Source organism: Drosophila montana, unplaced genomic scaffold (assembly GCF_035044405.1).
Source record: "Drosophila montana isolate Dmon_TW-CO22-7 unplaced genomic scaffold, ASM3504440v1 contig_3733_1, whole genome shotgun sequence".
NCBI lineage: Eukaryota > Metazoa > Arthropoda > Insecta > Diptera > Drosophilidae > Drosophila > Drosophila montana.
The window spans coordinates 11,744,801-11,771,116 of NW_026998620.1; the positions used below are offsets into that span (position 1 = coordinate 11,744,801).

General features: G+C 44.0%; 4 protein-coding genes and 1 long non-coding RNA gene across 11 annotated transcripts; 3 read left to right on the plus strand and 2 right to left on the minus strand.

Moving 5' to 3' along the window:
• The first annotated feature begins 181 nt into the window (after positions 1-181).
• Positions 182-891, plus strand: LOC135436510 (uncharacterized). Of its 2 annotated transcripts, none has more exons than XR_010437541.1 (2): positions 182-359; positions 409-891. It is a non-coding gene; the product is annotated as an uncharacterized LOC135436510 (long non-coding RNA). The 2 variants fall into 2 exon arrangements; XR_010437542.1 differs by having other exon boundaries at positions 429-891.
• A 2,833-nt stretch (positions 892-3,724) lies between these two features.
• Positions 3,725-6,735, plus strand: sip3 (septin interacting protein 3). The gene is made up of 6 exons (XM_064693829.1): positions 3,725-4,219; positions 4,294-4,350; positions 4,421-4,609; positions 4,677-5,511; positions 5,583-5,788; positions 5,848-6,735. Exons 1-6 carry the CDS (start codon positions 4,094-4,096, stop codon positions 6,325-6,327), a joined length of 1,893 nt encoding a protein of 630 aa, XP_064549899.1. The 5' UTR covers positions 3,725-4,093; the 3' UTR covers positions 6,328-6,735.
• Positions 6,650-8,228, minus strand: LOC135436273 (JNK1/MAPK8-associated membrane protein). Its single transcript, XM_064693830.1, has 5 exons — positions 7,901-8,228; positions 7,496-7,842; positions 7,270-7,436; positions 7,080-7,214; positions 6,650-7,023 (listed from the first exon to the last, which is right to left on the minus strand). Exons 1-5 carry the CDS (start codon positions 8,000-8,002, stop codon positions 6,872-6,874), a joined length of 903 nt encoding a protein of 300 aa, XP_064549900.1. The 5' UTR covers positions 8,003-8,228; the 3' UTR covers positions 6,650-6,871.
• Positions 8,229-8,733: 505 nt separating this feature from the next.
• Positions 8,734-23,013, plus strand: faf (ubiquitin carboxyl-terminal hydrolase-like faf). 6 transcript variants are annotated; one of them, XM_064693826.1, is made up of 20 exons: positions 8,734-9,027; positions 10,047-10,898; positions 11,700-11,848; positions 11,910-13,135; positions 13,198-13,797; positions 13,847-15,151; positions 15,215-16,586; positions 16,649-17,084; positions 17,144-17,459; positions 17,539-17,692; positions 17,748-17,898; positions 17,956-18,264; positions 18,329-18,440; positions 18,500-18,609; positions 18,665-19,016; positions 19,087-19,346; positions 19,403-19,979; positions 20,066-20,557; positions 20,841-21,154; positions 21,579-21,721. In XM_064693826.1, exons 2-19 carry the CDS (start codon positions 10,600-10,602, stop codon positions 21,141-21,143), a joined length of 8,523 nt encoding a protein of 2,840 aa, XP_064549896.1. In that variant the 5' UTR covers positions 8,734-9,027; positions 10,047-10,599; the 3' UTR covers positions 21,144-21,154; positions 21,579-21,721. The 6 variants fall into 6 exon arrangements, with proteins under 6 accessions (XP_064549896.1, XP_064549897.1, XP_064549895.1 ...); XM_064693827.1 differs by having other exon boundaries at positions 8,735-9,027; positions 13,871-15,151; XM_064693825.1 differs by having other exon boundaries at positions 8,736-9,027; positions 19,403-20,000.
• Positions 23,014-23,308: 295 nt separating this feature from the next.
• Mccc1 (Methylcrotonoyl-CoA carboxylase 1) lies at positions 23,309-26,123 on the minus strand. Its single transcript, XM_064693828.1, has 7 exons — positions 25,967-26,123; positions 25,125-25,881; positions 24,559-25,065; positions 24,209-24,500; positions 23,958-24,145; positions 23,722-23,893; positions 23,309-23,662 (listed from the first exon to the last, which is right to left on the minus strand). The coding sequence occupies exons 1-7, from the start codon at positions 26,005-26,007 to the stop codon at positions 23,535-23,537; spliced, it is 2,085 nt and encodes a 694-aa protein (XP_064549898.1). The 5' UTR covers positions 26,008-26,123; the 3' UTR covers positions 23,309-23,534.
• Positions 26,124-26,316: the final 193 nt, after the last annotated feature.

Consider the following 26,316-nt stretch of genomic DNA (forward strand, 5'->3'; position numbering starts at 1 on the left):
GAGAAGGGTCTGTCCACTTAATGATTCATAGGCATAAACAAATATGCGTAAGAGATTTAAAAACTCTAAGCAACAGACGAGCCTGCTCGCGATTCTGTCAGTAGAGCAGCACACACAGCTGATCTAACAGATCAGTAGGCGTATACGTAATATATTTTACGTTTGCGTACCGTTAGCTGCCTCAGTCGAGCTGTGCGTATTATGTCAACATCAACAGCATTGTAACGTGCCACAATATAACTGTAGAGGCTCTCAAGCGCATAAAGGCGAAGAAAAAATGAAAAGAAAAAGATGTGGAGCAAAAGCAGCTGAAAATGAAACCGAATCCCAATCAAAGTGCCAAGTGGCTGTAAATTGTGGTAAATGACGTTTATTTACTTGTACATCTCTCAGTTAACTTTCGCAAAGTGCAACGGTTTTTTTTGAAGGGGAGAGAAAGAGAGAGATCTTGACTCTTGGTTTGGGCTCTTGTGCGCCGCTGCGTTTGGTTTAGGGCTTATTGAAAACCTTCACGCTTCAAAGTGAAGGACTTTAGCGGCTGCGTGCGGTGTTGCGTGGCGGTAGCGGCAATGACAACAGCGGCACGACTCCGACCCCGGCTCTTGCAATTTGGTGGCAACAAGATGAAAGTCAACACTTAACACTCTCAACAGCAGCGGAGGCAGCGGAGGCATCAGAGGCAGCTCAAGCTTGAGCCCGACTTCAATGACTATGCGATAAATCATTTTTTTTTTTTTTTCTTGTCTCTGTCTTAAATTATTTTTATCAGCCTGTAGTATTGTTGTAGCTACAGCTGCTGCCACTGTCACTTTAGGTTTTAATTTGGTTTATTGTGGTGCTGTCTTGAGATGCCTTGTGAAGGTCTCTCTCTCAATTTATTTCGTAATTGTCTTCATTTTTTTTTTTCTTTAACTCGCACTTTCAATAGTGCGAGCTGTAATTGGAGTAATGTGGAAGGGCTATTTGATTCGTGTACCTGTTTTCCTGCTTGGGCTGTCATTCTAAATTACTAGCTTGGTCACACTGGAGGATCGGCCTGGCCTGGGATTGGCATTGGAGCAAGCCCGCTGCTCTTTTGCTTTTATTTTTGCATGTTTTGTTTTGTTATCGTTTTTGGTGCGTTGCTTTGGCCATTCGCTTCGTTTTTAAACGATTTTTTTTTGCAACTTTAATGAAACGCTTTATTGCACGCCACAATACGTTTATGTACATACGCTTTGTGTGTCTGTGTATCTGGTCAAATCCATCATTAACACGTCCACTAGGTCAGCGTAGACGACGCCGCCGTTTCATGACTTACATTTGCTTTTGGACTGCTTTTTTATTTTCTCTGCCTAATGGCGGCCTAAGTAGATGTTCATTATCAGCGCACATGTGTGCGTGTGCGTTTGTGCGAGTGCGAGTGCGTTGGTAATGGTTATGACACTTTAATTGGGCCAGATAGCGGCTGGAAAATACACCAAAATAACAACAATGTTGGCAAATTTACTGAAGACGCGGCTAAATTATCAAATCGTCGTTTTTCTATGCCAATTGATGGATAATCCGATAAGGCTTTTGTTACAAAATGTATTTAGGTATTTACCTATGTATGAATGTATATACATACATACATACATATATTGCTGTAGAGAGCAACGCCCCTATCAAAAAATGGGAACAGCTTTTGATGCCAAAACAAATTTGCACTGCAAAAAAATTATTATTAGGCATTGATATTTTATTCGTTTTATCTGCGTGGTTCAAAAATATAGAGCGAAAAAAACATTTAACAAATGCATTTAAGATTTTGTTAGCGAGTATTTGCCAATATTGTTCAGGAGCAGTGATTAAGTGATGCCAGATCACAAAAAATTTGGCATACGAGCTATAAAATACAATGTTGATTGAATAAGAAAATTTTCATTTTCATTTAATTAACTGATCGGACAACGCAGTCTTTAAATCTTCCTCAGATTATGTCTGAAATATATTCCTATTGTTTGCCTAATTTAATGACATGTGCATCTTCAGCTGCTAATAGTTAACTAAATTTATGCAGCTGTGTGGCATCTTTTCAAAAACCGTGATTTGTGATAAAGAGAAACCAATTTTTCAACATCTCGAAAACTGGCGAATCATGTGTAAAAAAACGGATTATTCAAGCATATAAATGACAGGGGGGTAAAAACCGGTGACAAATGCCGAGAATATCGCAAGATGTAATTGCTGCTGATGAAGATGAATGCGCTAAAACCGTAGGCACAAGGCACCAGGCAGATTCAGCTGGCAAACAGTTACATAAGGCGCCAACGCAGAAGAGCCCCTCGAGCGGTTGTGGCAGTAGCAACAACCTCGACGTCTTCTTTCGTTTCCTCAAAAAGACAAAACAAGTTTTGTTTGTCCGACAACGACTCGAACCGTGCTCCTAGCTTTATGTAAGTCAAGCGTGGAGACTGATACAGCCCCGAGACAGTCGCTGCCACAGCAGCAACAAAAGCAAAGACAACGGCAACCGGCATGCTGGCAGATGAGTTGTCCATGTTGCAGCCAGCGCAACCAGAAAACGTAAGCGGTAGCTGTAGAGGAGCGCGGGGGTGGTTCGGCTAGGCAAGTGAAATTGCATATGCAATGCGAATTGAAGCTAGACAAAAAAACAACAAATATAAAAGATGCTGTGAAAACCAAACTTGCATAGAAATGCTGAAATTGTTTGGGAAATTGCTGCGACACGTTTTGCCATGTCTGCCAGGCAGACTGACTTGCTGGAACTCGGCCCGTGGCTTCATGTCTGGCTTTGGCAGCGGCTGGAGTCGATTTTCCACCACACCACTAAACATGTCCACTCTCGGCAGCCATCGGTTGCAAGTTCTGCGCACAAACTTTAGCCTTTGGGTGCTAACATTTGATCAGCTTATGCAAAGATAGCAGCTGCGCCTCAATGGGGACTCGCCTTTGCGCAACGATCATGCAGCTAGTTTATAGCCATATGGTCAGTAGAGATTCTCAAGGCGGCAGGCCAAAAGTAAAAGTTCAGGCAGGTTAATCACAAATCACAAATCGTTTGCCAACTCGGACACCCTGCTGGTCACAGCGTGCATTTTTTATCAGCAGCTCGATTGTATTCCGAAATTATAGCATGATTTTATATAGCGTTAATTATAGCCAAATCTGGCTCATCCGCTAATCATGGCCATAGGTGCCAACCGCCAGCGAGAGATGAGACTCAATCAGCTATTTGCTATTTTTACGCTTTCTGGCTAATGTATAATTATAATTAATTGACTTTTGTTTATCTGAATAAGTTCATTAGCAGCTAAAAAGAAAATGACCTCTATGTTGATGCATTCATAAAATAAAATATCTTTAAGACTTTGCAATTTTTCTAACGGGCAATTGAAACATTTTAATCAAGCTTTATTTATCGATGAAAAAACGAATTTAGCTGACTGTTTGCTCAACAAATTTTTTGTTTTGCTTAACGTAAACAATTCAAAGAACTGTTCGGGGATTGGTCGACGCATAAGCAATGTGACTGATGTATACAAATACGATGTATACTTTTAGGCGGGGTCAATGTGCTCAGTAACCGTAAAGTCACAATATTAAATAATTATTTAGAAAATATCGTTTGCATCGATACTATGCAGCGGAATTGATTAGCATAATGTATGTAAGAATATTTTTGTATACTTTATAGAGTTTTCGCTGACAAAGCAAGCTAGCTTGTACAATCGCCGTTAAAAACAACAATTTTAACGTTGATAACCAAATTTAACGTGCACCTAAACCAGCGAGAGTCGGTCACACTGATTTTACAACAGCTGACTGTGCACGAACCTGTGAATGGCCGGACGCCATTACGTTACGTGCTGACGAGTCGTGTACGTGTACAATAAAAACAGGGGAAAAAAACGAAAATATATGTAAAACACACAGAGAGAGAACAGTCAAAATTAACCGTGTCGATGTCGGAACGCTAAAAAGTACAAAGCAATAAACTTAAAACATCTATATCTGACGTTCACGGAAATAGACCAGAGACACATTCAACATTAACATCTTTCTCGAGTCAATCAGCCAATTGGCTGGCTTTGCAACCAACTGCGACAACATGCAGCTGCTAATTTCAAGTGTTTGCATGGCGCTGACCAGCGCCGTAATTGGCAACGCCTACTACCAGAAACAGCAGTTCTATCCGGCCGTCGTATATATCACCAAATCTAATGCATCCATGGCGGTGAGTGGCAAACCCATTTGTTTTCCCAACAAAACTATAAAATGATAACCACAATGAATATTCCATTTTTACAGGTAATCTACATACAATTCTTTGTGATAGTCTTTATGTTTGGCAAGCTCTTGCGCAAGGTATAAATACTTTTCATATATAAACATATTAATATCAGTTCGGAGTTTTGATAATTATGGCTCATTGCAGATATTTCTGGGCACGCTACGTGCCGCTGAATTTGAGCATCTGCTTGAGCGATTTTGGTATGCACTGACAGAGACCTGTTTGGCATTTACTGTGTTTCGGGACGACTTTAATCCTCGCTTTGTGGCGCTCTTCACAGTGCTACTATTTCTTAAATCATTCCATTGGCTCGCTGAGGAACGCGTTGACTTTGTAAGTGCTCAACGAGCGCCGGCAACCACAAGTTATGCATATTTATTAAATCTGAGTTTTCTTATAGATGGAGCGTTCCCCAGTACTGGGCTGGTTGTTTCACATACGCGTCGGCAGTCTGCTAACCATGCTGGGTATACTCGACTATGTGTTGCTTATGCATGCTTACAACTCGACGCTTGTGCGTGGTCCGACGGTCCAGCTGGTGTTTGGCTTCGAGTATGCCATTCTGTTGACGGTCATCGCCAGCACGGCCATCAAATATGTGCTTCATGCTGCAGAGATGCGCACCGATACGCCCTGGGAAAATAAGGCCGTATTTTTATTGTATACGGAGCTGGTTATTGGTCTCATTAAGGTGGTGCTTTATCTGCTGTTTGTTGTTATTATGGCAAAGATTTATGCATTGCCGATGTTTGTCTTCCGACCAATGTTCTTTACCATACGCAATTTCCGCAAGGCGCTCAATGATGTCATTATGTCACGTCGCGCCATTCGCAACATGAATACATTGTATCCAGATGCGACGCCCGAGGAGCTGCGACAATCAGACAATATCTGCATCATTTGTCGCGAGGACATGGTTAATCACTCAAAGAAGTTGCCTTGCGGCCACATCTTCCATACAACATGTCTGCGCTCTTGGTTTCAACGCCAACAAACCTGTCCCACATGTCGCCTGAATATACTGCGTACACCGACAGTTAATTCCACAGCAATGCCGCGACCAGCTGACGAGCCTGCAAATGCAGCAGCTCCAGCTGCCGCCCAGCCAGCAGCTGGCGCAAATGTTGCTGCAAATATCCCAGCAGCAGCACCAGACGCTGGTCTGCCGCGTCCAAATGGTACAGCCGGACAAAATGCAGCAGCACCTAACTTTTCAGACATATTCGGCGATGCCAGTGAGTTACTGCCCGTTCTCCTTAAAGATTGCATATTTACTTACACACTTACATATTTTTCTGACCTCAAGATAACCTAGGAAATGGATTTCCAAATCTAGCTGGGATTCCACCGCCGCCCATGCTGTCGCCATTTATGATGCAGCCACCATTTCCATACTTTACGCCGCCGATTGTACCGCCACCGCCAATGCCGCAGGACCTAAACGCGTTCAACGAGGATGAGCTGCTCGCCATGGAGGGCAATCTACGCCAACACGTTCAAGAACGTCTTAAGGTAAATATAAACTGTTTAAAGTTTTGTGCAATAGCCCACTAATCTGTAACAACGTTAAGATGCTACGCAATATTTCGCTAATGGTGGACTCGGCCAACATCCTGATGCAACAATACCAAGGGATAATTGCGCGGCTGCCACCGCCCATACAAGTGCTACCACCAGTCCCAGAAACAGCGGCTGAAAACGTGCCCAATATAGTACCAGTGGCCACTGCAGCAGCAGAAGCACCAGCAACAGAACCAGTACCGGCAGTGAGCAGCCCCACAGCTTGTGATAAACCCAGCACATCAAGAGCACCTGCTGCTGTCGCTGCTGAGGATAAGCCGCAAGTCAGTGTTGCTTCAAGTAACCCTGTCTCAGAAAAAGTCACTATTGAAGATCTGGGCGCTGAGGAGGATGTTGTGCCGTCCACAGATGCTGCGTGCGAGGATGTTGATAACGAAGAAAGCTCCGAGCTTAGCGAGTTGCGAAAGCGACGCTTGAAATTTTTAGAGGAACGCAACAAATATCCAACTAGTAGCGACAAAACAGATTAGAATTTGAAGAACTGAATTTAATCAGCAGCAGCAGCCTTCACGCCCACCTCGCTATCACACGTGCATCCAGATAATTCGATGTGTATTCTATGAATGGATATTGATTTTAGCTTCTACTACATATGGACCTTATCTTTTACAAAATTCCTTTGACTTTGTTGTGTTGGCATGGTTTTCAATATGGGGAACTGTTGATGAATGCGTTGACATTGTAGAAGGCTCGCATACATAAAACGTTATCCGTGTGGAACGTGGGGGGCTATGATAAAGCGGGGCGTGCAAACCCAATATATACCAATATATATTGTGTAAAAAAAACTAATTTAGAAAAGGGGAAACTGATGATTTATAATTAATATTATTATATGTGTATAATTAATGTGAAATATAATTAAAACGAAAAGACGACATGAGTTGGATGCTATTTTAAGAGTACATATATAATATTAAGAAATAATTTAAACACGTAAAACTACACATAAATAACAACTGTGGAACGCCTAGCGCCCCTCGCATGAAATATTTGCATTTGCAAGTTTCCGGATCAAATGCGCGACTCGATTTCCCGAAACTCGCCAGGATCGGTGAAGTGTACAGTCAAAATGTAGAACAAAGAGGGAAACGGCACCAGGCACAGCAACGCATAATGGTAATTCAAGGAGCAGATGCCAAAAGCAAGCAGCAGCCAGTGAACAGCTAAAGTAAAATATAGTTTAATGTTCTACCGAATCGAACTGCGACAGCCGACTTACAAATAATGACAACATTTTTGACATCCCACACAGACGACAGCAGCAACGCCTTCTGCGTTTGATCTAGCTTTAAAGAGTAGTGGATGGCGTTGGCCACCATTGACATAGCGATACTTAGATAAGGGAACGAATAATCTAAAAGAAATTAGTTAATATTATGTGCTGCACAAAGGCTATTTGGTTGACTTACAGATAAGGCCACAGCAGGTGCCATGAATTAATGTCAGCATTGGCAGAAAATAGAGTGCCGAGTAAATGGGCGCCTTGCCGCGCACATCCATCATCGAACTGATCATGGGGCGTATAAGAAACATATTGAGCAAACACAAAAAGTAATACACCAAAACAATTGTTTGCCTGCACATAAAAAAGGTATTTCATATAAATTTGTAGAAAGGCTTTTGCCATTGACTTACAACGGATAGACAGCTTCCTGGGTGCAATGATACGTGGTTTCATAGTTGGGATTGGGATTGTAGAACAAGGTGTACCAGTCGGTAAGTTTTCGCACCTCGCATGAGTACAAACGCATTTCCCACATTGGCTCCATGAAGAGTGTTGACAGTATTGCCGCAAGTGCCACCTCAATGAAGGCGCTGGCTGTGAGGATTAACTGCTTGCGCGAAAACTTTCGATCTTTGGCATCCAAGTCAATAAAGAAACAGTGCATCATAAGTGGCAGCATGGTCATAAAGCCTAAATACAGCCACGAATAGGTGGTAAGTTCGTCCCGACAGGGCGTACACGCGTAGCTGGCGTTCACCTTAAAAAAAAACAATGCAGCATTAAACCAAAACAAAACAACAATTTAAGTAACATACCCGTGATCCTCTGGGACAAACACCGCAGCTGCTCCAACTGCCATTGTCTAGCAGTGATCTACCACAATAAATGCCGGGACAACGATCCAAATAATTGTACATCTTTATATTAAAGTGGATTATTGTTTTTTCTTGCTCGGTTGGGAGCAATGTTTTTTATTTCACCCAACACTAACATACATCTGTGGGCACCCAAAATCCCTTACATTTGCGGAAATGTTTTTAACAGTGCGTCTCTGGAAAGCAACCGGTAATCATATTTTTGGTAGTAAATATCAAAATTTGACTAGCGATTTGGTGCGAAAAGGCAAACAATTTGTTAAGCGATCAAACTTATTTTATATATAGGTTCAAATTTAATTGAAAAACGATAAATTAATTTCCAAATTCAATTTAATCGCTAGCCGGCACAAACTGACTGTCTTTAAATATATGATAACACTGCCAAAGCGTACCTGTAACAGAACAGCTGTCCTAACATTCACTATAAATTTATTCGATACTTTAAAAAAAGTACTGAACGGAACTTCAGTAACCATTCTTAAGATTATGAGAAAGCTATATTTCTAATTGTTGCTAACTTTATTATTTTAATGCTAAGAGTGTTCAAAGCTATTCACCCACAACGAACACATAATGGGGAGGACGGCCGATAATGACCAGGGCTGCAAGGTGTTTTTGCCGTCGATGTTAAATTTAGGCAGTTCGACAATCGGCCGGCTACCATAATCTATCGGCCGTCTACACAAGTAAAAATAATAATTAACTCTAATATAAGAATTGGAAGTAGGTAGTAAACTAAAATAATTTATATAAATTTAATAGGCAATACGCCAGCAAGTAAAAAAAACAAACACCAACAATTGCAAAAATTGGCCATCACCAACGAAGACGCCATTTTGGCTATCGGCCGGCTGATTTGTAAAGCTTAGGAGAGCCAGCCAGCAAAAATTGCAAAAAAAGATACATAATTAGTTTTTAACATTTTGTGCACCAACTATGACATTCTAACAACCAAGCCCTAACCAAATGTGCGTACAGATATCGTGGCAAATTAGTGCGACAGTGTAAATTAATGCGTATATTAACAAAAACGCACAGTGTTTTTAGGGCGGATGCACAAAATGGTGAGTTGTGCAAAAGCAAAATGATTTGGTGACTACATTTGTATGTGTAGATGTGTAGCTGCTCTAATATGTGTGTGTTAATGTGTATGTCGGCTGTGAAAAACGTAGCGAAACGTCAATGTCCTGCAATACTAACTGCAAATTGCAAATATAATATCAGGTTTCAGCAGAAAATGCGTATTTAGTCACCCACCGCCCTCGTAATTCTGGTTACACCAATTCCAATTGGATTTTATATACGTTTGCCGTGCGCTACACTTGTGCGGGTCTATGCCCTCCCCCTACCCTTCCAAACTGTGCTGCACTGCCTATGTACATATATGCATATATGAATGTACAAATATGTATGCAGTGTTGACAACGAACAATTCGTTGCTCAAATGATAAGTTTGCACGTCAGTTGTCAGATTGAAAAATAAAAGTTTTGAACTGCTGAAATCGAAGAAGAAGCATAAGTAGGAGCAGGCGAAAAATACACAGGACTGGAGCTCATCGTCTTTGGTAGTAAAATAAGTGGTTGCTCTTTAAACATTTGTTCTTATGGTCCCCGGCGCTTTTGCCGGATGGGGTGCCGTTCCACGGATACCCAACGCAGCAGGCAGTGATGTAATTTTTGGGAAAAGCAAAAATCTTCTTTGTTTGAAAATAATAACAAATAAATAAATATAAGCAGGAAAAGAACAACGTAAAACGGCAACAACAACATCAAATTAAATTCACACTGTCGCTGTGTATGTAAGTGTGCGAGAGAGTGATGGTGTGCGTGTGTGAGTGCTCATATGCTCACATATATTTGGCTACTGCTCGGCTCCCTCCGCCGTCGTTGCCTGACCCCCGTCTATTAAATAATATTGATTTTTCATATTCCAACCCACTCTCAAACACTCTCATGCCACAATTTGCGCTCGCTCTTTTCGTTCGTGCGTGCGCCAGTGTGTGTGCGAGTGTATTTTTTCGGTCTCCTTTGTGCGCTTGTATTCATTTTTCTATTTCTTCTTTTTTTTCTTACTTCGTTGCAGTTTATAGATTTTTGCAATTGTGTCCGTTGAGCAGAAATATGTAAACTAAACGCAGCGCGCCGCAAACAGCAGCAGTGCATGCAAAAACAACAACAATAGAAACAACAACATCAGAAAAAACCGATTCTTATTGGGATAAAAACAATAATAATAATAAGAAGAAATAAACAAAAACCAAGAAGAAACTTAAAAAAGGTTTTCAAACATCGTCAAACAATAGACAGAGGCAAAACAGACGCCGACGCCGACCAACAGTGCCTATGTACATTGGTTACAAACATTATTCTTTCATTTGATTACTTACGCAAACCCAAAACAATAATAAGGAGCAACGGTGTAAACAGAAGTGTCTCTCCGGAACCAGGACTGCCATAGCCATAGTCAATAATCAAAGCCAAAGCCGCCCAGCGTAGACTTCTGTAGAATTACGATAAAACACAGACACACCCACACACACACACACACTCTCACACCTGATAAGCAGCCAACATAATACAACAAACGACGACGGCGCTAAGCGATTGTGACGCTGGTGCAGCCACAGGGCGCAACAATGACATTCGATACGCGCCGGCAGGGCACAGGAACTGGCCAAGCCACGACCAACAACAGCAGCAGCACCACCACCACCACGACTACCACTACCACCAACACCACAACCACCACCACCGCTGGCATAACGAGCACAGCTCAAGACGCTGGCACGGGCACAACAGCAGTCACAACATCGAGCATGTCCAGCAGCGGTGGCGATACCAACAATAGCAACACGAACAGCCAGGATGCGGCCCAAGTTACGGATGCACCAACAGAAGCAGGTGGCAATGCTGTAGAGAGTACCGCTACAGTAATGTGAGTATTTTACCGTTTAACTATTTATTGTTAATAACTTTAATGTATTAACTGCGTAGTTAATGGGCTTGAATGAAAACGGGAATTCGCGAAAACTTTACCATATTCACAAAGTTCTCCTATACAAATACACTGAAAGCTCTTTTGAGGGATGGCTTCCCTTAGGCGCACCTCTCCTTAAGCCAGTTAATTTTGTTAGTTCCAATCTTTTTTCCCTTACTTTATCGAACACAGTTACCCTGCTGAGCTTACGCTCGTTTGACCTGAATTTGGACAATATTTTATTTACAGAAACTATCCCTAGAACGGAGAAGCAACTTTTAAACTTGAAACAATTTGTGGCGATTTGAAGTGGACTTCTCCCTAGCGGGACAAAAATACTTCCACTATGTATTGCTAGCCAGTGCGCAGCCCCTTTTTAAAGAACATTCTTGCAATTATGTGCCATAAATTGATTGAATTATTAGTTAATTTTAATTAAGCCGTAGCTGCCCTTTGCTAATTGTTTAAGTGTTTGTCCCATTAGAGCAAATCAATTCGAATCACGAGTCGTAACACACACACATACGCAAATTTTGTGTGTGCGTGCGTGCTTTAGCTATGTAGATGTGCAATCTAAATAATAAACACGAAAGCCGACGATAATAACAAAACAAAGCACAATTATCGCTTATCTACTTACGGGGCCAGGCAGTGACTCACGCACCCCTCCACCTGCACGCGACCCTCAATAAAAAAGGCCGAAAATAGAATCGAAATCGGCAAAAAGTTAATTTTTTCTTGTTTTTGCATTATGCACAGGACGCCGGAAAAGCTGATAGCGTCATTTCCAACCGCTAAGTTGCGCTCCCTAACACAAAAGATATCCAATCCACGCTGGGTTGTGCCCGTGCTGCCCGAACAGGAGCTAGAAGTGCTGCTTAATGCCGCCATTGAACTAGCCCAAGCTGGTAAGTAATCAATTGTCGCACAGTTAGTTCTACATCTTAATTCCCCAATTCTTGCTTCCAGGTGCGGATCATGACTGCGAGCCGTGCGTCGAGTTCTATCGCAATGGCTTAACCACATCCTTTGCTAAAATACTTACCGATGAGGCAGTCAACTCGTGGAAATACAATATACATCACTGCATTTTGGTGTCGTGCGGCAAGCTGTTGAATTTAATTGCGATACACATGCAGCGCGATAATCCCTACCTCCTCGATTTGCTGGCTATTGTTTTTGATCCCGATAATAAGTTCAACACGTTCAATGCGGTACGCCAGCCGGAGTGCTTTGCGGCGCCCGATTCCATTTGGGGTGTGCTGGACAGTAATAAGATGTATGCGAAACCGCCGCCAGAGCCAAAGAATCCGCGCGGTTGGCTAGTCGATCTCATAAATCGCTTTGGGCAGTTGGGCGGATTTGATAATCTGCTCGAGCGTTTTAATAGCGGCCTGGAGTTGTTGAAGCGCAATCAAAACACAAAGGCTGGAGCAGTCAAGAGCATCGCATCCAATGAGAGTGTGGGCGTGGAAGGTGCCGGACATGACAATCGACTGACGCTGGCGCTCATACACAGCCTGCTTCGACCTTTTGGCCAATGCTATGAGCTGCTAACGCCAGCTACCATTGCCAAGTACTTTATGCCCACTTGGAATGTGGTGCTGGATCTGCTTGATAGTTTCACCGATGATGAATTGAAGCGCGAGGTGAAACCCGAGGGCCGCAATGACTATATAAATGGCATTGTGAAGTCGGCGCGTTCCTTGGCCAGCCGCTTGACCGGCCAGGAGGAAATGATACGCGATCTTGAGATGTTTCGCCTTAAAATGATATTGCGCCTGCTGCAGGTGTCCAGTTTCAATGGCAAGATGAATGCCCTAAATGAGATCAACAAGGTGCTGTCCTCGGTGGCATACTACTCGCATCGCTCTCAGCCGCTGCCCCATTGCTTACCCGAGGATGAAATGGACTGGCTGACTGCAGAGCGCATGGCCCAATGGATCAAGTCATCCGATGTGCTTGGCATTGTGCTCAAGGACTCATTGCATCAGCCACAGTATGTGGAAAAGCTGGAGAAGATCATACGCTTCCTTATAAAAGAGCAGGCACTAACGCTTGACGACCTGGACGCAGTGTGGCGAGCTCAAGCGGGCAAGCACGAAGCGATTGTTAAAAACATGCACGATCTGTTGGCCAAGCTGGCTTGGGACTTTACGCCCGAGCAGCTGGATCATCTATTTGAGGCGTTTCAGGTGAGTGTCACGTCCTGTATAAGACAAGACTTAATCTTAATTATTCTATTCATTTCTTGCAGGCCAGCATGACGACCGCCAACAAGCGTCAGCGAGAACGCTTGCTAGAGCTAATCCGTCGTCTGGCCGAGGACGATAAAAATGGTGTGATGGCACAGAAAGTGCTGAAGCTCTTCTGGACACTGGCGCACAGTCAAGAGGTGCCACCGGAAGTGCTCGATCAGGCGCTTGGCGCGCACGTTAAGATACTCGACTATAGCTGCTCACAGGAGCGAGATGCGCAAAAGACCATTTGGCTGGATAAGTGCGTGGGCGAGCTAAAATCTGGCGACACGTGGGTGTTGCCCGCCTTGCGCCTGATTCGGGATATATGTTGCTTATATGACACAACACCCAACCATGCGCCACGCACACAGACGGGCACCAATCGGCTGCAGGTGATTGAGCGTCTGCAGAACGATTACTCTCTTGTGATTCTGGTCACCAATAGTCTGACTGCGTACATGGATAAGGTGCGCGCTATGGTTAACGAGACGCCCAGTCTGGATGCGGCGACCATTCTGATAGACGGTCGATTTCCACATCATGCTCAGATTGCCGAGCGCTTGGAGTTTCTCAAGTTCTTGCTGAAAGATGGCCAGCTTTGGCTTTGCGCTGATCAGGTGCGTATTCTTATTCCTTTCCATTTCGCTTGCTTATTGGCTAATGTAGAAATCGTGGTCGTTCCAATCGCAGGCAAAGCAAATCTGGCATTGTCTGGCTGTGAACGCCGTATTTACGGCTGATCGCGAGGAATGTTTCCGCTGGTTCGGTAAACTAATGGGCGAAGAGCCGGATCTAGATCCAGGCATTAATAAGGACTTCTTTGAGAATAACATACTGCAACTGGATCCGCACCTGCTGACAGAAAGTGGCATCAAATGCTTTGAGCGCTTCTTCAAAGCTGTCAATTCCAAGGAGGACAAACTGAAGGCCATTCACCGAGGCTACATACTTGACAATGAGGATCTCATCGGCAAGGATTACTTGTGGCGTGTGATTACCACTGGTGGCGAGGAGATTGCCAACAAGGCTATCGATCTATTGAAGGAGGTTTCAACAGCACTGGGTCCGCGACTGCAGGAGCACATAACCGAGTTCCATGAAATGTTCATCGGTGAGTGTTGTTCGCGTCTGCGTACACACTACAGCAACATTCTAATACTGGGCAAAACGATGCTGGAAGATGCCGACAATCAGGATGCAAATAATGATAATTCAAAGGATACAAAAATGCGCTTCATTGAGGCAGAGAAAATGTGCCGCATCATCAAGGTGCTTCAGGAGTACATCAAAGAGTGCGATCGCTCCTTTAGCGGCGATCGCACCCATCTGCCTCTCAGTCGCGTCACGCGCGGCAAGAATACTAGTCTCTACATACGTTTCCAAACGCCCGGACGGCCCATTGACGACATTGAGATTGTTACGCACAGTAACGAGACAATGGCTGCCTTCAAGCGCAACCTGCTGAAGCGCATCAAGGGCAACTCCACATCTAATACCAATATAAAGGTGGATCTCTTCTATACCAATGGTGAGCTAATCGAGGTCACCGACGAGATTAATCCACTATACCAATACACCATACGCGACAAAATGATATTGACGGCCAAGCTGACGCCGGTGGGCATTGGCCTGGCCAGCAGTCCCGACTCCTCCAGCGACTCCAGCACTGGTTCGCCACCTAGGCCTTGTCCGGATATGCAGCGCGTCGAGTCGGAGAGCACGCTGCCCGGTGTGATTATCTCACAGCACTATCAGTACACTGAGTTCTTTTTGAAGCTCTATCAACTGGGCAGTGACCTGGAGCACGGTCGCTTACGCGATAGCGCCAAGGTTCTGCTGCATTTGTTGCCCTGTGATCGTCACACAATGCGCATGTTGCAGCTCATGTGCCGCGTTCCGAAGTCGCCGGCCGGTGATGGTCCCAAGGAGGAGGATGCTTTGACTGGCAGTGGTCAAACCGCTAGCGATGCGGTAGGTTTCTATCTAGTTAAGTATAGCGAAACAAAATTTTAAATTTGTTAAACATATTTTTAGCTAAATGCCGAGGACTGCACACCGGAGCAGATGTTCCTGCACCCGGCACCTGCCCAGGTGCTGTATAATCTGAGCGTTTTGCATGGACTGTTGATACCAGCGCTAGATCCGCTGGGCGAGTCAGCGCTGCAAGTGCAATCCGCCTGGATGCATTCGGGGTGTGCTCATTTCGTGCTTGAGCTGCTCACAAAAAACAACTTTTTGCCTAGTGCTGATATGCACACAAAGCGTGCCTCCTTCCAGTGTGTGCTGCGTCTGGCCAAGCTGTTTCTCTACATAGTGGGTAGCGTATTGTCCCGCGTGGGCGATGAACCAATGATCTGTGACTATGACAATGGCGCTCGCTCTCAGGTGGACATACTTAAGCAGAACTTCTCGACGATGCCCAACAATGCGCAGGGCACGCTGCGCGCCATATCGGCCAAGTTGGCTGAGATATTGGCCACCGAGATGCTATCGGCCAGTCATGAGGGTGAACGCTGTCGTGCACTGTTTAGCTCCACGCTGCAATGGTCCTGTCCAGATATAACCACCATCAAGGCGGTGGTGCAGCTAGCCTGGGCCTCGTCGTGTGGTAATCTTCAAGCTCTGGGCAGCAGCAACGATTTCGAGGATGATGCCATCATACCCGATGGCCAAGACTTCAGCATGTGCAAGGAGGCGCTAGAGGTGTTAACGATCTCTTTTATACTCAATCCCAGCGCCAATGAAGCGCTGAGCAATGATGCCAATTGGCCCAAATTCATTACCTCAATTGTGCTGAAGAATCCGCTGCGCCATGTGCGTCAAGTGGCATCTGAGCAGCTGTTCCTGGCATCCACCTATTGCGCCGGTGATCGTCGCCCGTTTGTCTACATGGTCAATCTGCTTGTGAGCGCACTGAAAACCCTGGTGCCCCAGTACGAGGCCACCTGCGCGGAGTTCTTTTCGGTTCTCTGTCGCACGCTCTCCTATGGCTGCATATACAACTGGCCACTACAGATTGGTGAGGGTCTTCTGGGCGACGAGATCAAGTGGCTGCGTAAGATACGCGAGAATGTCAAACTCACCAGTGAAACACAGGTGCACGAGGAGCTACTTGAGGGTCATCTTTGTTTGGCCAAGGAGCTAATGTTCTTCCTGATGCCCGACTCAAAGGCGCAGTTGAACGAGCTAATACACGAGCTCATCGATGACTTTTTGTTTACGGCATCGCGCGAGTATCTGCATTTACGCAAGCACGGCAGCCTGCGCCTGGACACGGTGCCACCACCAGTGTGCCGCAGTCCGCACACAATTGCTGCCGCTTGTGATCTTCTTATTGCTTTGTGCCAGCTCTGTGTTCCTAATATGAAGCTACTCACCAATACACTCATCGATTTCGTCTGTACGGGTAAGTGTGCTGGAAATTATCCTTTAGCTGCTCCGTATGCTAATTATTGTCTTTACAAATAGATACCGATCCGTTGCGCGAATGGGATTATCTGCCGCCGGTGGGGGCTCGGCCAGCTAAAGGATTCTGCGGTTTGAAAAACGCTGGAGCTACCTGCTACATGAACTCGGTGCTGCAGCAACTGTACATGGTGCCAGCTGTGCGTGTAGGCATCCTCAAGGCGCATGGCGCTGCTACCAATGACAATGAGGACTTCAGCGGCGACTCGGATTTAAGTAGCGGCGGCACTGGTGGCATGGGCCCCTCCTTTTTCGGCCCCTCAACAATACCGACGCTCGCATCATCATCAGCAGCTGCCACCATGGGAGCTGATGACGGCACCGATGTGCGCAAGAACTATCATGTGATCATACTTAAGCATGTGCAGGCCATATTCGCTCATTTGGGCCACAGTGCGCTGCAGTTCTATGTGCCACGCGGTCTCTGGACGCATTTTAAGTAGGTTGAAATACAAAATGATGTTGAGTTTATTGATAGATAAATCCGTTCTATTACAGACTGCAAGGCGAGCCGGTGAATCTGCGCGAGCAACAGGATGCAGTTGAGTTTTTTATGTCGCTGTTTGAGAGTCTCGATGAGGGACTTAAAGCACTTGGCTACACGCAGCTGATGAATGCAACGTTGGGTGGCTCGTTTAGTGATCAAAAGATTTGCCAAGAGTGCCCACATCGCTACTCCAAAGAGGAACCATTTAGCGTATTTAGTGTTGATATTAGGAATCATAGCTCATTAACTGAATCTCTGGAGCAGTATGTCAAAGGAGAGCTGCTCGAGGGAGCTGATGCATACCATTGTGATAAATGTGATAAAAAAGTAAGTCAGCCGCAAATTACTAATTCCTAATACATGCTATTTACCATGTACTATATTTATATATTCTTGATTCTATCAGGTAGTTACCATTAAGCGGCTATGTGTCAAGAAGCTGCCGCCCGTGTTAGCCATACAATTGAAGCGCTTTGAATACGACTATGAGCGCGTTTGCGCGATTAAGTTTAATGATTATTTTGAATTTCCGCGTATCCTGGATATGGAGCCCTACACAGGTGAGATCACCCTTGACTGTTTAATATATTATTTATTATTATACAAATTATTTAGTTTCTGGCCTAGCTAAGCTAGAAGGCGAAGTTGTGGAAGTGGGTGATAATTGTCAAACAAGTGTTGAAACAACAAAATACGAACTGACCGGCATTGTGGTGCATAGCGGACAGGCATCCGGTGGCCACTACTTCAGCTACATAGTATCCAAGTAAGTAGCCACAACAATACTCAATTTTTACAATTTGTTGAACTTTAACTCTTGCAGAAATCCTGCGAACGGCAAGTGCCAATGGTACAAGTTCGATGATGGCGAGGTTACTGAATGCAAAATGCACGAGGATGAGGAAATGAAGGTGCAATGCTTTGGCGGCGACTATTTGGGCGAAATTTATGATAACAATTTAAAGCGTATGCAATATCGTCGTCAAAAGCGCTGGTGGAATGCTTATATGCTTTTCTACACGCGTTGCGATCAAAATCCCACACATTTCGAACCCAGTGTGGAGCAATTGTCGCTAACAGAGAGCCGTAATGTGGTGCTGCCCCTACCGAAGCCAATTGAGCGCAGTGTCAGGTGAGCTAACTTATTTATTATTAATTAAAATTATATAATTCATATAACCTCTTACCAATTTCAGACATCAAAATATTCGTTTTCTGCATTCGCGCAGCATTTTCTCGGTCGAGTTCTTTAATTTTATTAAAAAGCTGGTCAGTTGCAGTATTCCCTCAACGCGCAGCGACAAAATTGTAAGTGTGTATAAGAATTAAATATGTATCAAATTCTAATTAACTTTTATACTTTGCAGACACCTGCTGCTGAGGAACTTTCGCTGCTGGGCGTACAGTTGGCATCACAGTTTCTGTTCCATACTGGATTTCGCACTAAGAAATCGCTGCGTGGTCCCGTCATCGAATGGTAAGTGGAGAAATAAACACTAGCAAAATGGATATTTATTTTATTTCTGTTTTAGGTATGACACGCTTTCACATCACATACGTTCCTCCTCGCTGGTGCGCAAGTGGTTTGCGAATCATGCTCTGCTCTCGCCACCGTCGCGCCTGGGCGAGTATATATTGATGGCGCCCTCGCCGGAGGTGCGCACCGTTTTCGTTAAACTGGTTGTGTTCTTTTGCCATTTTGCCATCAATGATGAACCGCTTGTTGGCTACGAGGGTAGCAATCTCTGCGAGCAGGTTCTTATTAGTGTGCTGCGTCTGCTTAAATCTGAGGCTGCTGACTATGGCAAGCATTTACCGCATTACTTCAGTCTGTTCAGCATGTACGTTGGCCTGGGCACTCGCGAGAAGCAACAGCTACTCAAGGTAATTATAAGGAGCTATTTTGCTTGTGTTACTTTTTCTAATGCTGTATTTTTATATATTTTGTTAACAGTTAAATGTGCCCGTGCAGTTTATGCAGGTGGCCATGGACGATGGATCGGGGCCGTCGATTAAGTACCAGTATCCAGAATTTAGCAAGCTGCATCAGGTGGTGTCGCATTTGGTGCGCTGCAGCGATGTCAGCGACAAGTGCCAGAGCTCCAATCAAAATGCGCGACCTCTGCCCAATCCATACAAGGATGCAAGTATTTCCCAAGAGGAGCTGACGCCGCTGTCCAGTGAATGCATGGATATTCTCTTCAATCGCACCGGGTAAGTCATTTGTCTTCTATATTTGTATTAGCTTTTTAACGGCTCGATTTTCACAGCTATATCAAAAAGGTAATCGAGGACACGAATGTGGGCGATGAGGGTTTGAAGCTGCTACAGTATTGCAGCTGGGAAAATCCGCATTTCTCGCGTGCGGTGCTCACAGAGCTGCTGTGGCAATGTGGCTTCGCCTACTGCCACGATATGCGCCACCACACAGATCTACTGTTGAACATATTGCTGATTGAGGATTCTTGGCAGCATCATCGCATACACAATGCGCTTAACGGCGTGGCGGAGGAGCGTGAGGGCTTGTTAGAGACGATACAGCGCGCCAAGACGCACTATCAGAAGCGCGCCTATCAGATAATCAAATGTCTAACACAGCTGTTCCACAAGTCACCCATTGCGCTTCAAATGCTGAATACTAATCCCAGCATTAGTCGTCATTGGAGCATTGCCGTTGAGTGGCTACAGGATGAGCTGGAACGCCAGCGTGGCATAGGCTGTCAGTATAACTCGTACTCATGGTCGCCGCCGGCACAGAGCAATGACAACACCAATGGCTACATGCTCGAGCGCTCACAGTCTGCCAAGAACACCTGGTCCATGGCATACGAGCTGTGCCCGGAGGAGGTGAGCGAGAAAGCTACGACGGTGCCTATAATACAAATTTACTTTAAAATAAACTGCATACTAACGCATTCCTTTTTGGCTAGCAGGATCAAGAGGAGAACAACGAATCTGACTTGGAATCAAACGATGACAACAAGCAGGAGCTACAACAGCCGGCGCAGACGCAGCAGCCACCAGCCGCAGATACGAATGCTGGCAAAGAGCAACAGCAGCAGCCGGACAACAAATCGGCCAACTATCCACAACTTACAACAATCCCAACAATTGGCGGATGGCCCGGCCCTGCCCCGAACTCAACACCGACTTCTACACCAGCACCAAACTCGGGTTCTATAGATGGCAATGGCATACCGAATTTGTCGCGTCAATTGTTTAGCGCGTACACCTCTATGGGCGTCGTCTCCTCCAGTGACAATGTTGCCCCGACTGTCGGTAGCGGTGGCGGTGGGGGCAGCGGCAGCGGTGCCAACAGCGAAACCGAGAGCAGCGCTCAGGATACGGGCAACACCGACCCCAACATAAATGGCCTTACCAACAGTTTGGATTATTTTTTAAAATTTAATATTTCATCAAAACAGGTAAGAAGCATGACAATGGGGCTCGATGGGTATCTCCTAGAGCTGTAGTTAGTACTGTTATAGTCCACCTGGTTCAAGTCCTGCCTTGCCATACAAAAAAAAATATACCTATAGATATATAATATATATATATACCATACCAAACTACACTACACTCCACAACATGGTAACTTTGTTCTAATTCTTTCTCTGTTTCAAATTATCCAATGTGCCTTCTTTCGATGTTTCGCTGTTTTCCTTTGTTGTCCTCTTCCCTTCTGCCTTTCTGTTAAAATGTGCGCAGGGCAGCCGAAATCGTGTCAACCGAGGAGGTAAATTGCCGCCGGCAGCGGAGCTGCTAATGCCGCCACTGCAACAACTACAGTCACAACAACAACAACAACAGAAACCGCAACAGCTACAGCAACAGTCACATCAACAAAAACATCAACTACAGCTGCAACTACAACCAAAACAGCAACAACAACTGCAACAGCAGCAGCAACAGCAGCAGCAACAACAACAACAACAACAACAACAAAAACAACAGCAACAACAACAACAACGTGGTGATATTAGCAACAGTTCCACAAGCCGCTTAATTTGATTTGCTGCCAAGTTAGTTAGAGTTGTTCATCTAATTCTGTGATCCGACCACATTTGTTATTGTTTTTGTTTAAACGTTTTGTTGTTCACTGAAAAAGCCAAAAGTTGTTAATATCGAGCTATAGACACGATTGTCATTCGCATTGTTGTGTCTACCAAACGGGGACACGAGACTCCTGGCTTTTGTTTTATTTTATTTACTTTTTTAGCTATATGCTTATTGACTCAGGCACACATACACACCCACAAACACACACCTTGTACATACAAACATTTTTGCACACTTAGTTGTTTTCTGCTTAACTGATACGCTGACGCCCAAAGCACCCACAAAGTGTTCCAAGCGCTTCATTTACATATTTGCAAACCCACATATTGTTTTGGGCCTATAATTAATTTATAATTGTTGTTTACTTTTATTCTTATGCATTCACAGCAGTGTACGCCAAACAGGAAAGATCGAAGAAGGACAAGGGAAAAGAAGAATGTATTTAGAAGTTCGGAGGAGTACGAGGAAGTAGCAGCAACAGAGGCAACAACTACACCTATGCCTGCAACAGATACAACAGCGCCTAGCGCAATAAAAACACCAGCAGCAGTTGCAGATAGCTCAGCAGCAACAACAACAACAACAACAGCAGCCGCGGCAACAACAAACGAGACAACATCAATAATAACAATAACAGACACAACACCAACTATATTAACGCCGGCGAATACTACAAATACAACAACAACAACACCAACAACAACACCAACAACAACACCAACAACAACAACAACGGGAGCGGCTGAACTCAATTCAATAATGGAGAAGAACTTAATTTAAAATATATAGAAACAAAACGAAAAGTTTTTTTCAGTAAAATTACTAATCGCAACAATAATAAAAAATAATATTAATAATAATAACAACAAACACAACACTAAGCAATTTGTGAGCATCCATCAATTGACAATGTAAATTGTTTGGGTGGTTAAAGTGGGGGCAGATCGTTGTAATAAAAAAAAATGAAAAGAAAATGAATAACAAAAAAAGATACACTAAAACGAGACTTAAACGCTAGTAGTTATTAACTAACGAATTAACAAATGAAACCTAGGCAAAAACAAGAACAAGAATACGAAAAACGATACTTAGTCGAAGTCGGATGCGAGAGGAGTGCAAGAGAAAGTAAACATTAAGAATGGGTATGTACCAACAAATGGTGTTTAAATAGTTATTGTACTTTTTATTTACCTAAACAATTTACATACATGCGAATACACTCACACACACACACACGCATACACACATACACACTATGATGGTTTTAAGTTGCACGCTAATAGTACGATATAATTGTATTTATATAGTATATATAAATGATGTATTACGCATTGAAAGCGAGCAATCTAAACATTAACTGAATCAAATAAAACCAACTAACAAAAACTACATACATACATACATGCATACATACTTAGGAAACAAAATTAATTAATTCGGCTGATTGTCGTCAAGACAGCAGCGTAAATATTTCGATTAAGGCAAGCAAAACCAAATTGCATCTTCAGTACTCATCATGCCACAAGTGTCGCTTCTGAAAAGCGTTTCAAAAATAATATTCAATTTTTAACTGGAATTGGATGCGAAATCAAAAACGAAAACAAAACAGTATAAAACGCCAGAGTTGATAGACAAATGTGGACTAAGAAAAAAAAGAGAGCGTAAAGTAAACTTGATTATGTTTATACTAAGTATATATATATATATTTTTAATTATTTAGTGTTTTTTGTATTAAGTGAAATTTGTTAAACATTTATTAAATTATTATGTTTTAAGTTGCAAAATAAACGCGAAAAGTAAGCAAATAATGCTTTAATCACATTTTCTCATAATTTGTTTTATAAACCACAACAACGAACAAAACAAGCAATAGATCAATTCGATAAACAAACTGAAATATACAAATTGTTAATCTATTTTAATTTACATATTTTACATATGTAATCTGTGAAGTGTATGCGATAAGATACACGCATAATGCATAAATTAAACAAACAAAAAGGACGAAAAAAAAACAATAAATGAAAACTAAATTTTTTTCTAATTAACAATGTTTTATATAAGGCAATATTTATAAGCTGAGCGAATTATTCGCTTAAGCAATTGCAAAAGAAAGTTTTTGCTTTACAAAAGAAACACCCATTATTTTTATTGTCACAGGATTAGTTACAACAATGATCCATTAGATGGAAATATTTACGCTTAAATCTAATAAATGCACGTGGGTAAAACTAAAACTGATCAATGATCAGTTTAAAAGCACAGAAATAAATGCAACAAGTAAAATTCTACGCATAAATGCAACAATTTCCTGGTATGTCCAGGCAAACCACATCGATTCTTTAGTTGGCGTCCTCATCAACGAATGTTATGACTGCCGTTCCCTTGGCCATGTTGTCGCCTACGGCGCCGCCTATTGATTTAATAGTGGCATCCTTTGGTGCTTTCAAAATGTGCTCCATTTTCATAGCTAGCGGTGTAAATGCAGATTAGAAAGTAAGTTTATAGCAAATGTCACGCTCAACACACCTATTAGCACAGCTAGACTGTCGCCCTTTTTGACTATGTCGCCAGGTTTGACAAGGATCTTCTCTAAGACGCCAGGCATGGGTGCCACTACTCGGGAGCTGCTGCTGCCAAGCTGATCAGCTTGAGCGCTTAGGAATTTTGGCTGCACCAGCTCGAAGTCCAATTTACCGCTCTATTTATAATATTTAATAGGCATAAGTTCGCAAGATCAACTTGTTACTTACGTAGTCTCTTACCTCTAGGAACAGCGTTACATTTGCTCCATCAATGTTGGCATTGTAGGTGGAAATATTGTTATCAATGTTGGCACGTATTTTCAAGCGTCCGTCATCCTGCACACGTTCGGCCTTAACCACTTGCCAAGCGCCGCCATCGACGCGAATTTCAATGTTACCATTATCATATTTAACGTCCACAGCATAAACTAAAGAAATTAAATTCAGCGGCTGAGCAGCAGGTTTTGGTGTCTACCAAACTATTTGCATACCTTTGTCATGTGCCTTCAAATTGTAGCTGCGAATTAGCGCGTAATTAAGACGCACATTTGCTGCTGCAGAAAAAGGATCCTGACTGCTGCTGGCATTGCTGCCGGCAGCCTGCAGCTCATTGAAGATCAGCGAAAGAGCGGCTTGGCTCAGTTGCTGCTCTTTGACAACAATTGGCGGAAAGAGTGTATCAAAGTGTTGATCGATGAAGCCAGTGTGTACATTAGCTAGCTGGAACTCCGGGTGCGAGGCCAGATCAATGAGAAAGTTAATGTTTGTCTCTAGCCCAGAAATCTAAAGTAATATAAGAGTTAGGCAAGGAAATCAATCCAAAATCGTATAAGCTACTCACATGATATTCACCCAAACGCGCAATCAGCGAGTTCAGCGCCTGCGTGCGATTCTCGCCCCACACAACCAATTTGGCAATCATGGGATCGTAGTGCACAGATACCTCATCACCCTCTCGCACTCCTGTCTCCACACGCACTTCGGCATTGGGCTTTGGCGTACTCAGGTAGCGCAGCGGTCCGGCGCCGGGCAAAAAGCCGCCGCGGGGATTCTCTGCATAGATGCGTGCTTCGAAGGCGTGACCACGGCGCATGATCTGCTCCTGGGTCAATGGTAGTGGCTCGCCAGCGGCAATGCGTATTTGCCACTCGACGAGATCAGTGCCTGTTATCATCTCCGATATGGGATGCTCGACCTGCAGGCGCGTATTCATCTCCATAAAGTGAAACGAGAGATCCTCTTTGTCTAGTATAAATTCCACAGTGCCGGCGCCCACATAGCCCACGGCTTTGGCTGCGCGTACGGCAGCTTCGCCCAATTCACGACGCAGTTCCTCTGATAAACCTGGCTAAAAATAGAGACAATTCATACAAGCTGGCATTAGTTGTACATCAAGTTTCCACTCACCGCTGGGGCCTCTTCGATGATTTTCTGATGACGCCGCTGGACGGAACAATCGCGCTCCCATAGGTAGACAGCATCACCGTACTGATCCGCAAATACCTGCACCTCTACGTGGCGGGGTGAGCGCACGTACCGCTCGAGCAGCACAGAACTGTCTCCAAAGGCTTTTAGGGATTCGGTGCGCGCTGAGTTCAATGCTGTGAGAAAATCTTCGGATTTCTCTGCAATTCTCATGCCTTTACCGCCACCACCTCGCACTGCCTTGATCATGAGGGGAAAACCAATAAGGGCAGCCTCCGCCTGCAGGCAGGCATCCGACTGATCGTCGCCATGATAGCCATTGATGATGGGCACTCCGGCAGCTGCCATGATCGCCTTGCTGGTGCTCTTGATGCCCATGTCGCGTATGGCGGAGCTGGGTGGACCCATGAATATGACACCTTCTTTATGGCATAGCTCAGCAAACTCCACCGACTCGGAGAGAAAGCCGTAACCAGGATGAATCGCTTGGGCACCCGACTTTTTGGCAATCTCCAGGATGCGCTCGCCGCGCAAATACGACGCCGCCTCACCAACGCGATACGCTTCGTCGGCTAACTCAGTGTGCAGGCTGTGCTCATCGGGATCCGAATAGACAGCCACAGTACGTACGCCAAGTTTGCGGGCTGTTCTGATAACGCGACACGCTATTTCGCCGCGATTGGATATTAGAATTTTGTTGATCGGTTGAACTTTCGGTGTGGCTTTTGTGGCCATGCACCTGGAGAAGACAAAAACGTTTATGTAACAGTTGACTACAGTTGAAATAGTGCATTATAATTTTTAACTATTCCTGCCATTATTACCTGAAACTGTGGCCAAAATGCTGCAATAGTCTTGTATACATTTTTGTGTTGCCTAATGTAAATAATGAATAAAAAAAATTATATATTGCGAGCAGTCTTATCACAAGAGTCCCGCACACAATCAATGTGAACGACACCTGTTTTAAAAGACAACTTGCATGGCGATCATTTGTGGAGTATGTCGATAGTCGATACAATAATCGATAGCATAAACAGCTGTTCATGCTATGGTTCTAACATGGTTATAATTTGAAAGCAGTTGGCAGTTTAACAATTTAAATTAGCATGCACTTTATTGAATTTCCTCTAAAGAAGCAATTATAACAATTTAAAAACATATATGTGTAATT

Excerpts from the sequence above, each read along its gene's own strand:
- sip3 (XM_064693829.1), top strand. The coding sequence starts at position 4,094 with ATGCAGCTGCTAATTTCAAGTGTTTGCATGGCGCTGACCAGCGCCGTA. Across the intron at positions 4,220-4,293 it reads AATCTAATGCATCCATGGCG|GTAATCTACATACAATTCTT; the intron begins GTGAGTGGCAAA and ends CCATTTTTACAG. Across the intron at positions 5,512-5,582 it reads AGACATATTCGGCGATGCCA|ATAACCTAGGAAATGGATTT; the intron begins GTGAGTTACTGC and ends TCTGACCTCAAG.
- LOC135436273 (XM_064693830.1), bottom strand. The coding sequence starts at position 8,002 with ATGTACAATTATTTGGATCGTTGTCCCGGCATTTATTGTGGTAGATCA. Across the intron at positions 7,843-7,900 it reads TTTGTCCCAGAGGATCACGG|GTGAACGCCAGCTACGCGTG; the intron begins GTATGTTACTTA and ends TTTTTTTTTAAG. Across the intron at positions 7,437-7,495 it reads CAGGAAGCTGTCTATCCGTT|GCAAACAATTGTTTTGGTGT; the intron begins GTAAGTCAATGG and ends TTTTATGTGCAG.
- faf (XM_064693822.1), top strand. The coding sequence starts at position 10,600 with ATGACATTCGATACGCGCCGGCAGGGCACAGGAACTGGCCAAGCCACG. Across the intron at positions 16,587-16,648 it reads CATCGATTTCGTCTGTACGG|ATACCGATCCGTTGCGCGAA; the intron begins GTAAGTGTGCTG and ends CTTTACAAATAG. Across the intron at positions 17,693-17,747 it reads GGATATGGAGCCCTACACAG|TTTCTGGCCTAGCTAAGCTA; the intron begins GTGAGATCACCC and ends CAAATTATTTAG.
- Mccc1 (XM_064693828.1), bottom strand. The coding sequence starts at position 26,007 with ATGTATACAAGACTATTGCAGCATTTTGGCCACAGTTTCAG. Across the intron at positions 25,066-25,124 it reads TCATCGAAGAGGCCCCAGCG|CCAGGTTTATCAGAGGAACT; the intron begins GTGAGTGGAAAC and ends CTCTATTTTTAG. Across the intron at positions 24,146-24,208 it reads TTTGAAGGCACATGACAAAG|TTTATGCTGTGGACGTTAAA; the intron begins GTATGCAAATAG and ends TAATTTCTTTAG.